The 14,856-nt window shown below is 39.5% G+C and overlaps 1 protein-coding gene across 1 annotated transcript in view; it reads left to right on the forward strand.

Moving 5' to 3' along the window:
* The window catches only part of ARNTL2 (aryl hydrocarbon receptor nuclear translocator like 2), a 70,272-nt gene that overhangs the window by 38,413 nt on the left and 17,003 nt on the right, over positions 1-14,856 (forward strand). The window contains exons 5-8 of the mRNA XM_029205364.1: positions 630-709; positions 1,783-1,875; positions 4,841-4,958; positions 5,789-5,932. Of these exons, the coding sequence (XP_029061197.1) occupies positions 630-709; positions 1,783-1,875; positions 4,841-4,958; positions 5,789-5,932 (435 nt within the window). The remainder of the gene's footprint in view (positions 1-629; positions 710-1,782; positions 1,876-4,840; positions 4,959-5,788; positions 5,933-14,856) is intronic.

Genomic DNA, 14,856 nt, shown 5'->3' on the forward strand with positions numbered 1-14,856 from the left:
GAATTTACAGTCTGAGAAGCTGTATTACTAGACATTTCAGTCTAGTAATAACGAAGAAAGAGAATGATTACAGAAGAGGTCTTAGAGTGTGCTAAAAGAGAAAATACCATCATCGTCGTTGTCACCAATAGCAACAGCAGCATTGCTAACGTTCACTGAGCATTTACTACATTTCCATCTCTAATTTTTTTTAAAGAAATACTCTATTTTATTACTCTATTTTATTTATTTATTTATATTTTTGGCTCATTGGGTCTTTGTTGCTGCACGTGGGCTTTCTCTAGCTGCAGTGAGCGGGAGCTACTCTTAGTTGTGGTGCGCAGGCTTCTCATTGTGGTGGCTTCTCTTGTTGCGGAGCACGGGCTCTAGGTGCACGGGCTTCTGTAGTTGTGGCACGCGGGCTCAGTAGTTGTGGCTCAGGGGCTCAGTAGTTGTGGCTCATGGGCTGTAGAGCGCAGACTCAGTAGTTGTGGTGCACGGGCTTAGTTGCTCCGTGGCATGTGGGATCTTCCTAGACCAGGGCTCGAACCCATGTCCCCTGCATTGGCAGGTGGATTCTTAACCACTGCGCCACCAGGGAAGCCCCTCCATCTCTATTTTTAATAACTAGTTGACTTCTTTATTTTCAGGTATGACAAGTTCTTATGCAGGAAATAATTACAGACCTTCATTCATTCAGGATAATGAGCTCAGACACTTAATTCTTAAGGTAAGTTAAGAGATATGTTTGTCTAAGTTGTATTTGTCCTTTCATTTTTGTTTGAAAGGGAGGAAGATTTTTAGTTCTAAAAATTCCTGTTCTAAACATACAGGACTCTGTATTATACCAAATTTCCTTTAAGATAAAAATTTAAGTTATGCCAGTAAATATGTCTTATTAGTTTGGGCTAATGAATGTAGAGGCAGAGGATAGGCACTTTCCAAAGGAGAGAGCATAGCTTGTCTTTAATGCTAAGCTCCCTACACTGCCTGCTGCACTCACTTCCCACACCGTAGGCTCTACTCCCCACTGTTGGCACCTCCTTCAAGGCCATCTGCCTTGTACTCAATTCCTTCAGGATCCTGTTCTCTGCAGATGAGCCAGCCACTGCTTACTGAATGAGTTATTAGTCGATGCTTTGCCATTTCTGTCCTCATCATTTCACGTGCATGCCTGGGTTTCAGATTCACTGGTCTACAGGTTTATTTGACGTGGAAAATATGACCATGTCGTTGGCTTATCCTGCTCCCAGGAGGTAATACATGTCTTGATCTTGTGCTATTACTACTAGGCTTTATGCCTTAGTATGATTAAATAGAAAGATTTTTGATACACATTTGTCCGTTTTTCTTTTAATTTTTTTAAAGAGCCCCTTTTTTATTTGAACAGCTGAATTCAAATATAGTATTCCTGATGCTTCCTTCATCCCAGTCTGCACAGTCCTTCCGTCTCACTGCATCCACAGGCAACTGTTATTGATGTGTTTTGATATCTTTACAGAGTTTCTGTATGAGTATAGGATTCAACATAGGTAATTTTTGTATTTTGAAATATCTCAACTAGATATTCCATGCCTGGACTTTCCAAGTCAAAAACCTTACTTTAGACTGGGGTTCAGTTTGGTTTTATCAGTCTTTTTATGTAGTGAGAAAATTTCTTAAAATTAATTTTACTAGCTCTTATGACCACTCTGCTAGTTTTATTGCTACAATAATTTCCTCAAAATCTGAATGTATGTGTATGAGAGAGACAGAATTCACTTTGTATTTTTAAAATATTCACTTTGTATTTTTAAATCCTAGACTGCAGAAGGCTTCCTATTTGTGGTTGGATGTGAAAGAGGAAAAATTCTCTTCATTTCTAAATCAGTCTCCAAAATACTTAATTATGATCAGGTATCCAAAACTGAGGATATTTTCTTACTATGTTTATTAATTAAAAAAAAAAATTTTGGGGTGTGTGTGTGGCTGCGTCGGGTCTTAGTTGAGGCATGCAGGATCTTTCGTTGTGGTGTGGGCTCTTCGTTGCGGCATGCGGGCTTCTCTCTAGCTGCGGTGCATGGGCTCTAGTTTGAGGCACGCGGGCTCTCTAGTTGAGGCGCACGAGCTCAGTAGTTGTGGCATGTGGGCTTAGTTGCCCCATGGCATGTGGAATCGTAGTTCCCCAGCCAGGGATCGAACCCGTGTCCCCTGCATTGGAAGGCGATTCTTTACCACTGGACCACCAGGGAAGTCCCACTATGTTTATTTTGTAAAAACAAAACATATCTTGAAGCTCTTTTTCTGAACTCTCTCTTCCCATTGGGCTGTGGGATTGGCTTCTGCTAAGTTAGAACTAAGAGAGCTGGGAAGATGTGTGGAAAAAGTATGAATTTTTGTTATTGACAGGAGTGTTCACTTCCTTCAGCAAGTTATTTCATTTTCCTGAACCTCAGCTTCCTCCTATGTAAAAAGTGGAAATTATGATTATACCTGTCTCTCAGGATGTAAGCACTAAATATGATATCATATTTGAGTGTCTGAAAAATATCGGTCACCCTTCTCTGTTTCCTCCAAGAGACAGCATTATTATTTATTAAGTTACACACACTGCAAAACAGCTTTTTATCTAGGCTCTGGCAACAAACTCTGAAATACATCTTTCATTTAACTAGTGGTGTGATTGATTTGCCTCCTTTTTACTGAACACCATTTAATTTAAACAAGTTACTCAAAAACTATAGCACTGAAACCAACAGAGTGAATAAACTAGCACCTGTGGTCTCCTTCAAAATAGAAATAGAATAATATAATACATAATAAAAATAATATATATAGCTCTATTTACAGTAGCCAGGACATGGAAGTAACCTAAGTGTCCATCGACAGATGAATGGATAAAGAAGATGTGGCACATATATACAATGGAATATTACTCAGCCATAAAAAGTAACGAAATTGAGTTATTTGTAGTGAGGTGGATGGACCCAGAGTCTGTCATACAGAGTGACGTAAGTCAGAAGGAGAAAAACAAATACCGTATGCTAACACATATATATGGAATCTTAAAAAAAAAAAATGGTCGTGAAGAACCTAGGGGCAGGACGGGAATAAAGATGCAGACCTACTACAGAATGGACTTGAGGACACTGGGAGGGGGAAGGATAAGCTGGAACAAAGTGGGAGAGTGGCATGGATATGTTTACACTACCAAATGTAAATCCGATAGCTAGTGGGAAGCAGCTGCATAGCACAGGGAGATCAGCTCGGTGCTTTGTGACCACCTAGAGGGGTGGGATAGGGAGGGAGACGCAAGAAGGAAGAGATATGGGGATGTATGTATATGTATAGCTGATTCACTTTGTTATAAAGCAGAAACTAACACACCATTGTAAAAAAAAATAATAATATATATAAAGATATAATAAATAATATAGAAATAAGATAGCCCCCAGCTTTAATCTTAAATAACTCCCATTAATCTCTGCCTGTAGTCCCCCCAAACTTGAAAATTTGGAGAGATAGAAGGCATTCATAGATAATGAGTTAAATAGCAGAAAAAGATTTTATGAACCTACATACAGAGGGAGTGAAAACCAAATGAATCATGCAGCTGGTTATAGGTGGGGACACAAAAGCAGGGTAAGACTTGATTTTTCTGTCTTCTAATTGGAAATAGAGGACATCACACACATACATACACACCAAGATACTTGACAATTCAAGGTAGCTCTTAAGTTCCAAATTAGTAACATGGAGGCCAGCCCCACTGGACACTGACTTTGCATTTCAGAGACCATTCAAGAGACTCACTGACTGCTCAGGAGGACTTTGGGATCCCCATGGTACAGGGTCTGGTCTTCAGCTTTTCAGCCTCAGAAATCTGATTTGTCTAGAACAGCAGAGATTGGCACAACATTGTAAATCACCTGTACTTCAATTAAAAAAAACCAAAAACTGATTTGCTCTGAAGCAGTTCTGGGTATAGACTTATCTTAGCCAATCACACAATAGACTGATGTATAAATCAGATTGCTAGTGGGTTTTTTTTGTTTGTTTTGTTTTTGATAGCGATATCTAACCGCCAAGCACTCCAGGCCACTTGGGCCAGCTGGTCCATTTTTTTACCTTCTGTAGGAATGTCTGCTTGGGTAATAAAGGAGTTCAGAAGAGGGGTGATCACTGTGGGCTTCACATGTGAAGTAGAATGTCTCCTAGGCTTTAAGATGAGCAGAGAAGGGGAGGAAGACATTTCAGGTTGGGAGAAGGAATCTTGGAATTCAGGGAGTAAAAGGCAATTGGCTGGATCAGCCAGGGAACTGAGTTTCTAGAGAAAAGGTAATGAATTCCAGGTGATGAGACCATGCAAGCAAAGTCATGGGCTGAGGAATGCTGTGCATGTGGGGAGAAGTGGAATGCCAAATGAGACGTATTCCAGGTTGGATTTAAGTTATCAACAGTATGGTAATTATTTGTAAGCAGTATGGTAAATTTGAGTTACACCATAAAAATCACAGGTATTCTCTGACTTCTATATTATACTGTAATATAATCTCTTTTACTAATGGTAAAGTTTAAAGTAAATAATAATATGCCTTGAAGTAACATGTGAATTGGGGATGTTACCAAGAGTAACAAGAATAAATAGAATGTTAGTTATTAGGTGTGTGTATGTGGTTTGTGTGTATCCAGTTATGGGTCTGTGTGCATGTGTTTTTTTCTATCTGCACGTATCACTGTTTTTAACACTGACCAGGTGTTAAAAACACCTGAGCTTAAGAAAAAGCCACTTTAAACCAAAGAAAGAGTATCCTGTGTCTGTATGAGGAAAGGCAGAAATGACATGATACTGATTTTCAATGAACATCTACCTTATAAATAGGCTAGTTTGACTGGACAAAGCTTATTTGACTTCTTACATCCAAAAGATGTTGCCGAAGTAAAGGAACAACTTTCTTCCTCTGATATTTCACCAAGAGAGAAGCTAATAGATGCCGAAAGTAAGTACTCATTTCCGCATTCTTACCATTTTTTGTAAATGTAATTATTACTTCAGAGTACAGCTGTACAGTGTTTTGAAAACATTAGCTAATTATGGTTTTATCAAGAGGAGAATTATTTAGTAAACTTTATAATCATCAACCTCAGTTTAATAAAACAATATAACTATATAGAGAATTCATGTATTTGTGCACATATATAAAAACAAACACATTCATCTGAAGATGCTTTGGGGAAAATGTTATTACTTCATATTCTCTATTTTTCATATGCTAATAAAATATAGGAAAGTATCATTTGGGATAAAAAAAAAATTGCTGGAGTTTTTTTATTATTTAGTTGTATGCTGAGGGACAATTATTCTCTTTCTTAAATGTGTTAGTTAGGTCTACTCAATGTGAAAGGCCTTGCATAATTGTGCTTGAGAAGTATACATATTCTTTATCTTCTCCAGAAATAATTCTCTTCTCTGAAAATGCTTATTGCCTAATAATTATTTATAATATAAAAATAATAATGCTTTATGCTACTGATTACTGTTTTAGTTAAGGCCTTTTTCATTTAATTTTTATTTCATTTAAATTATCTTTACTATCTGCCCCCCTGGGGAAAAATATAAAGGTAAATTTCAAGTGATTATAAGTTATCAAAATGTGATTGCTTGACAAATACATTTTTTTGGTATGTTTCACTTTGGGGTTTACTGTATAATAATGTCAATAACCATTTCTCAAGTAATAGATGACCAGAAAATGTTAGGAGATAGATTTCAAAATTATTTGAAAATATTATTTTCTACCTATTCTCTTACCTTTTTGCACTATGAAAGCTGGCTTGCAAGCTCACGGTAATTTCCACACCGGAAGGAGTTGTGTGTATTCTGGCTCAAGACGATCCTTTTTCTGTCGAATCAAGAGTTGTAAAATCTCTGTTAAAGAAGAGCACGAGTGCTTACTCAACTCAAAGAAGAAAGGTATTGTCCTTTTGAAATGTCAAGTGATTTGAGCCGTGGATATAAAATTAAATGTCCTAAATATTTTCTGTACAAGAAAAAAAAATAAGCTGAATGGTCGAGGCAAATAATTGAGGCCAAAAGCATTTATTTATCTAAATAATTCTGGTTCTGGTGAACCAAGACCGTGTTAAGTAGATCCAACCATAAGTGAATCAGCTAACCTACACAGCAGTCCATATGAGAGAAAACCTTGGCGGCCAACCCAACTACCTTAACATGGCTGAAATCTCTGTGATGTTCGATGCAAGCTATAAATTGAGTAGAGGCTAACATTATCAAGTTTTGTTTGTGTTTTAAAGACTACCAGATTAATTTCTCTCTCCTTCTGTGAAGAAAAGAGTTTCCACATGTGGACTTGCTTAGTACTAATATTTCAGTCATCTCTTTGTTGTGGTGCATGGCTAGTGTCCAGGATAACCATTTTACTTCTGTAAAACCTGATCTCACCCTCTGCCCCCTGGCCTAGCATCTTACTCTTTGTTTCTAAACCTTGCAACTGCGTAGGTTGCAACCTCTCTATTCTTTTTGAGAACCACTGCTTTAAACTCTTGTGTCAAGTGTGAGATTCTTTGGGAACACAAGAAGAGGAAAGGGTAGAGGAAGAGGGGATGCCCTGGGCAGCAGTGCCGAGACTGGTGCAGGCTCAGCAGCCATGGCTCACGGGCCCAGCCGCTCTGCGGCATGTGGGATCTTCCCGGACCGGGGCACGAACCCGCGTCCCCTGCATCGGCAGGCGGACTCTCAACCACTGCGCCACCAGGAAAGCCCGCTTACAGTTTTTTTACAGCATGCAAAATAATGTTTGAAGGCCATTGCTTTAGAGATTAGAGAAGTAATAGATGAGTCACAGGATACCCCTAGGAACACCTCTGTGCTTTTAGTAGACCCCTCACCTGATAGTGAGAAAGACTTTTTTCATGTTATATGAGGTCCAGTGGGAGCTAAGTGACCATAGCCATCACCGCAGTAACATATGAAGTACTAAATCAGACACCCTGGGTCTGCCCCCCTTAGGACTTCATATTAAGACCACAGGAAGGTCAAGACATGTAGACCAGCTAGGAGAACCTCACAAACATTTCAAAAGATCTGTCCCCGAATAAGGAAGACTACAGGATGATCAGTGGAGATATGAAAGGTTTAAGAGGACAGCTTGGTGATGTGCTTCTCCACCATAATGAAGGTTTAATCCTGAATTGACAAGTGCCCAGTGCGGAAGAAAAGATTGGTGCCTGTCAAGCCTATGGCCCTGGAGGCTTCCCAGACTCAGATCTCCAGAACAGGATGCCAAGAGCAGCGCCAGGGCGTCCTGCTGGAAGGAATGGAGAGTGCAAGCCCATTGGCAGACCCTGGACCATTAAAGCACAGGCAACACCTCTTTCCAGGAAATCTTCCCTGACACCCTCCCCTTGTTGGTTGGCTTGAGTCCCCAGTACGCGCTTTTGCTAATCCATTAATAATCCTGAGCATCTCTTACATCACAGCCCTTTCCACACTGTATCAGAATTATTATTATTTTTTTGTTTGCCTCCAACACTAAACTGAGAGCTTCACTTCTCTTTCCATGATGCCTGGCACACAGTAGGCACTGAAACATTTACTGAAGGCATAAGTGACCGTCCTCTTGCCCTTTGTTCCTGATTCACTGACCACATCATTGCTCTTCAGTCTACAAGAACAATTAAGAATCCAGTGAATTAGTCTACATTATAGGGTCTTTCTTTCACCAAAGAAGCAATTTAAACACATTTTGAGATTTTTTTCCCCCAAGACATTTTGAGCAACTACTATGGACTGAATTATGTCCCCTAAAATCCATATGTTGAAGTCCAGTGTGGTCGTATTTGGAGATGGGACCTTTGGGAGATAATTACGTTTAGGTGAGGTCGTGAGGGTGAGGCCCTCCTTCTAAGTGGAGACCCCAGAGAGTTTGCAGTCTTGTGAGCACACAGCGAGATGGTAGCTGTCTGTGAGCTAGGATGAGAGTCCCCACCAGAACTCAACTATGTTGCCATCCTGACCTCGGAGCTCCAGCCTCCAGAACTGTGAGGAAATAAACTTCTGTTAGTTAAGCCACTCAGCCTGTAGTGCTTTGTTATGCGGGCCCCAGCCTGACTAGGATGGGAAACAGCTTGGATCATTTTTCTCTACCAGAATTCCAATAAGTAAATCTGAAAAGGCTCTGCAGTGGAAACCAAAGGAACCTTGGCCTTGCTGAAAATAAATGTATGTTTATTAAGTTGGCATTTTACAGTTTGTCTTGAAATACGGGACTGCAAGTCACAAATAGGTGGTAGGACTGTACATTGTCTAGGCTCATCCTTTCTCTTACCTTAGAGTTTTCATTTCATTTTTTGTCAAATTCTAGGACAGCACATGACTGAATATATACAGTCAGTCACTAATAATAATCTTAGAGGTATAATGCTTTCTGTGTCTGACCTTTTAACCCTTTGTAAAGATACCAAAAGGAAAGTGAGATATCTTCTGTGAAACTACGTGGTACTGTGGTAGCATTCCAAAGCAGTCTTGTAAATACTGAATCTTAAGCAAAAACACATGTGTATAGTCATAGGTTAAAAAAAAAAATCCAAGCAGCATTCTTGAAGAATGTAATAATCAAACTTTACTCCTTCCATGTGGTTTCTAAAAGGATTGTTTTTTTAATTATAAGTTTTAGAGATATATAAGAGAGGCAGGGAAAGTTTCTTTCCTTTGAAATAAATATTGATAATCCTACTGGGAAAATACAGATATTTCAAGAATATCTGGTAAATGGTCAATTGGAGCTAATTTATAGTTGAATTCTGTGATGCATTAAAGAAACTGAAATATCTTTAAGTCCCTCCGTTGTCCCAGGTTCTTCTACTAGGCCCTGCTTCACAACAGCCATGCTGGTGGACAGGCTTTAGGGCAGAGTGGACAGGGCCTGGGCTCTGAATTCAGTAGAATTTTCATGTCAGGTCTGCTGCTTAACAACTGTGCGACGTTAGGCAAGTTCCTCTCAATATATGGAAAATGGGTGGGTGGACTGAATTGTGTTTCCCCTAAATCCACATGTAGAAGGCCTTATTCCCAATGTGACTGTATTTGGAGACAGGGCCTTTAAAGAGGTAATAAAGGTTAAGGGAGGTCATAAGAGTGGGGCCCTAATCCGGTGTGACTGGTATCCTTATAAGAGGAGGAGAAGACACCAGGGGTGCATACACGTAGAGGAGGCCACCTGAGGATGCAGTGAGAGAGGCCTCAGGAGAAACCAAGCCTTCCAACACCTTGATCATGGACCTCTAGCCCCCAGAACTTGGAGAAAATAAATTTCTATTGTTTAAGCCACCAGTCTGTGGTATTTTGTGTAGCAGCCTGAGCAGACTGATACAATGGCTAGACTAACAGCACCTCACGGGAGTGTGGTTAGGATTACATGTAGCTGAGGCAGTGTTTGGCTCCTAGTAAGCACTCACTATGTGCAAGCTCTTATTTGTGGCTCAGAAAGAAGAGAGGGAAAATAAAAGAGCAAGAAAGAGAATCAGTATGTATTTAAAGTCTGTATGCCAAGCACTTTGCATAAGTACCTAATTTAATTTGCGTAACAGTCCTCTGCAAACCATCCCAGCCTTGCAAATGAGAAAAACCAGAAGCTGAAAAAGGTTCTGTAACTTGTCTGAAGTGACATAGAAAGTGGCAGAATCAGGAATCTGGCTTTAAAATCTGTCTTCTTTCCACTATGCCATGCCGCCTATTAGAGTAGCTTCCTAGATGCCAAAGGTTATTAATGGGAGAGATCCATTCTAGATGATTTCTGCAGCAGACACACAGCAAGGGGGTCGGCTCCTGTTGTGGGAATGTACCCCCGCCCACACACAGATGCTCATCCCCACGCGAAGCTGGGCCACACAGATGCCTGCAGTTAGAGCCAAGTATGTTTTCAAAGAGGACTTTTTAATCTGCTCAAGTACTTGACCAGGTATTCACTTAATACTCCAAAGCTCTGTGCCAAAGGCATGAGGTCGATTTGGCCTAAGAGGTGATGAGGGCTTGTGTTAACCATCAGTGGGGCCAGTCCCCACAGTGGAAGAGTTGGAAGTTGGGGAGCAGTGTATGTAGACAGACATGTAGACAGATGCCTGGGCCCCGATGAGGTAACCGCAGAATGTAACCCTGATTGGCCACGTGGATGGCTTCCCACTCATGAGACTGTTTTGTATTTTACTTTAACCAAAGGCAGTGTCCGTCAAGTGAAATGATTATCTTTTGCATAGAGTTGCTACTACATTGTTTTTTCCAATAATAATTAGCTAATGGAATTCACTATGTTTTAAGACCACTCCCTATTAATGAAGAAAGCCTGTAGTTAGTAAAGGTGTTTTTCTTCCCTTTTACCAGGACATGCCAGTTCCATTTAAAATTTTAAATTATTGCTTAAGACTATTTTTTAGAGCAGTTTTAGGTTTACAACAAAATCGAGAGAGAGGTACAGAGATTTCCCATGTACCCCTTGCCCTCACACATGTATAGCTTCCCCCATTATCAACATCTCCCACCCAGAATGCCATATATATTTTTTAAAACAAGGGTGAAACCTACATTGACACATCACAATTACACAAAGTCTATTAGTTTATCTTAGGGTTCACTCTTTGTGTTGTACATTCTGTGGGTTTGGACAAATGTATAATTACATACGTCCATCGTTGTAATATCACACAGAGTATTTTCACTGCCCTAAAAATCTTCTGTGCTCTGTCTATTCATCTCTCACCCAAACTAGCCCTGGCAATCACTTATTTTTTCTCTCCTACTTTTGCCTTCGTTATATTTAAATTTAAAAGAAGAGAGACTAGAAAGCAGCCCTTTTAATGCTAATTGAAAATAAATTTAAGGGGCTTCCCTGGTGACGCAGTGGTTAAGGCTCTGCACTCCCAATGCAGGGGACCTACGTTCGATCTGTGGTCAGGGAACTAGATCCCACACACGTGCCGTAACTAAGAGTTCACATGCTACAACTAAAGAGCCGGTGAGCCGCAACTAAGGAGCCCTCCTTCCACAACTAAGGAGCCCATATGCCACAACTAAGGAGCCTGCCAGCCACAGCTAAGAACCAACACAACCAAAAAAAATAAAAATTAAGGTTTATGGAAAGGCCATTTCTCAAGATTGGCTATGAGTCGCTCAAATGGGGCTTCATTATATTATTCTCTCTGATTTTGTGAATATTTGAGATTTTCCATAATAAAAAGTTTTTTAAAAACATGATTGGCATTAAAAACATTATTTCTACCATGATTCTAACATAAATGCCATGGATTCAAATTTTGAAACAGCTTTTAAAATGGGGTTAAGATTGCTTATGTATCTCCACTTGTGAAATCAAATGCTGATAAGGATGGATGATTGTTACCAAATATCTTAGGTATTTCTTAAATTTATCTTGGTAAGATAATCAGTAATCCATGGGCTTCTTGTGCAACAAGATGTGGCATCCTCTCATGCCCCTTGGCTTCCAGTGTCCAATACTCGTGACTCTCTGCTTGACCTCTTTCTCTGGTCCTTAGAGACAGTTCTGCCTGTACCAGCAAGGGGCGGACCTCCAGTGCTGGGGAGTCAGTGCTCCCCGGAGGGTCCCTCATCCACTGACTGAGGGGAGCTGATGGATGAATATTCTTGCTCTCTTTTCCTTGAGGCCGTTCAAGCTGCATAACTGTGGTTCTTGTTCTACATTTTTTTCCCAGAATGCCCCAATAGGTTAAGCTTTAGTTTCCCAAAGCGGGGACTTGTTGAAAAATGTATCTATTATTAGCTTCTTTGTCTTCCCTGTCTCACTTCCCTGCCAGAGTTCCCTTGGGAGCATCTCTCAAATACACTTCTTATACTCAAATCCTTGTCTCAGGATCAGCGTCTGTGAGAATTCAAAGTAAGCCATCAAGATACCAAGTTGAGAGACCCAGCCGGCAACTTGTGGAAGAACAATTTCATAAAGGATTTTGAAAAGATACCCTGTGGATTAAGGCAGTGTTTGGGTTGTTTTTGTTTGTTTGTTTTTCTCTTTTTAAAATCATGCAGTCGATTGCACATGAGTCTACCCTGTGGAGCTGATTGTAAATAATTAGTTTGAGAGGATTGAGGCCCATGACCCCAGTATTTAGGTAAAAGTCTAAAGAATTCTTGGGATGAGAGGATTTTCTTTTTTTGAATTTTTCAATTTTATTTTATTTTATTTTTATACAGCAGGTTCTTATTAGTCATCAGTTTTATCCACATCACTGTATATATGTCAATCCCAATCTCCCAATTCTTCACACCACCACCACCACCACCCTGCCGCTTTCCCCGCTTGGTGTCCATACGTTTGTTCTCTACATCTGTGTCTCTATTTCTGCCCTGCAAACCAGTTCATCTGTACCATTTTTCTAGGTTCCACATATATGCATTAATATATGATATTTGTTTTTCTCTTTCTGACTTACTTCACTCTGTATGACAGTCTCTAGATCCATCCATGCCTCAACAAATGACCCAATTTCATTCCTTTTTATGGCTGAGTAATATTCCATTGTATATACGTAGCACATCTTCTTTATCCATTCGTCTGTCAATGGGCATCTAGGTTGCTTCCATGTCCTGGCTGTTGTAAATAGTGCAGCAATGAACATTGGGGTGCATGTGTCTTTTTGAATTACGGTTTTCTCTGGGTATATGCCCATTATTGGGATTGCTAGGTCATATGGTAATTCTATTTTTAGTTTTCTAAAGAACCTCCATACTGTTCTCCATAGTGGCTGTATCAGTTTACATTCCCACCAACAGTGCAAGAGGGTTCCCTTTTCTCCACACCCTCTCCAGCATTTGTTGTTTGTAGATTTTCTGATGATGCCCATTCTGACTGGTGTGAGGTGATACCTCATTGTAGCTTTGATTTGCATTTCTCTAATAATTAGTGATGTTGAGCAGCTTTTCATGGGCTTCTTGGCCATCTGTATGTCTTCTTTGGAGAAATGTCTATTTAACTCTTCTGCCCATTTTTGGATTAGGTTGTTTGTTTTTTTAATATTGAGCTGCACGAGCTACTTATATATTTTGGAGATTAATCCTTTGTCCGTTGATTCATTTGCAAATATTTTCTCCCATTCTGAGGGTTGTCTTTTCGTCTTGTTTATGGTTTCCTTTGCTGTGCAAAAGCTTTGAAGTTTCATTAGGTCCCATTTGTTTATTTTTGTTTTTATTTCCATTACTCTAGGAGGTGGATCAAAAAAGATCTTGCTGTGATTTATGTCAAAGAGTGTTCTTCCTACGTTTTCCTCTAAGAGTTATATACTGTCCAGTCTTACATTTAGGTCTTTAATCCATTTTAAGTTTACTTTTCTGTATGGTATCAGGGAGTGTTCTAATTTCATTCTTTTACATGTAGCTGTCCAGTTTTCCCAGCACCACTTATTGAAGAGATGTATTTTCTCCATTGTATATCTTTGCCTCCTTTGTCATAGATTGGTTGACCATAGGTGCGTGGGTTTATCTCTGGGCTTTCTATCTTGTTCCATTGATCTGTGTTTCTGTTTTTGTGCCAGTACCATATTGTCTCGATTACTGCAGCCTTGTAGTATAGTCTGAAGTCAGAGAGTCTGATTACTCCAGCTCCGTTTTTTTCCCTCAAGACTGCTTTGGCTATTCTGGGTCTTTTGTGTCTCCATACAAATTTTAAGATTTTTTGTTCTAGTTCCATAAAAAATGCCATTGGTAATTTGATAGGGATTGCATTGAATCTGTAGATTGCTTTGGGTAGTATAGTCATTTTCACAATATTGATTCTTCCAATCCAAGAACGTGGTATATCTCTCCATCTGTTGGTATCATCTTTAATTTCTTTCATCAGTGTCTTATGGTTTTCTGCATACAGGTCTTTTGTCTCCCTAGGTAGGTTTATTCCTAGGTATTTTGTTCTTTTTGTTGCAGTGGTAAATGGGAGTGTTTCCATAATTTCTCTTTCAGATTTTTCATCATTAGTGTTTAGGAATGCAAGAGATTTCTGTGCATTAATTTTGTATCCTGCAGCTTTACCACATTCATTGATTAGCTCTAGTAGTTTTCTGGTGGCATCTTTAGGATTCTCTATGTATAGTATCATGTCATCTGCAAACAGTGAGAGTTTTACTTCTTCTTTTCCAATTTGTATTCCTTTTATTTCTTTTTCTTCTCTGATTGCCATGGCTAGGACTTCCAAAACTATGTTGAATAATAGCAGTGAGAGTGGACATTCTTGACTTGTTCCTGATCTTAGAGGAAATGCTTTCAGTTTTTCACCACTGAGAATGATGTTTGCTCTGGGTTTGTCGTGTATGGCCTTTATTATGTTGAGGTACGTTCCCTCTGTGCCCACTTTCTGGAGGGTTTTTATCATAAATGGGTGTTGAATTTTGTCAAAAGCTTTTTCTGCATCTGTTGAGATGATCATATGGTTTTTATTCTTCAGTTTGTTAATGTGGTGTATCACATTGATTGATTTGCATATATTGAAGAATCCTTGCATCCCTGGGATAAATCCCACTTGATCATGGTGTATGATCCTTCTAATGTGTTGTTGGATTCTGTTTGCTAGTATTTTGTTGAGGATTTTTGCATCTATATTCATCAGTGGTATTGGTCTGTAATTTTCTTTTTTTGTAGTATCTTTGTCTGGTTTTGGTATCAGGGTGATGGTGGCCTCATAGAATGAGTTTGGGAGTGTTCCTTCCTCTGCAATTATTTGGAAGAGTTTGAGAAGGTTGTGTGTTAGCTCTTCTCTAAATGTTTGATAGAATTCACCTGTGAAGCCATCTGGTCCTGGACTTTTGTTTGTTGGAAGATTTTTAATCACAGTTTCAATTTCATTACTTGTGATTGGTCTGTTC

The sequence above is a fragment of the Monodon monoceros genome, unplaced genomic scaffold, assembly GCF_005190385.1.
Source record: "Monodon monoceros isolate NGI ecotype Baffin Bay Population unplaced genomic scaffold, NGI_Narwhal_1 Super_Scaffold_6, whole genome shotgun sequence".
NCBI lineage: Eukaryota > Metazoa > Chordata > Mammalia > Artiodactyla > Monodontidae > Monodon > Monodon monoceros.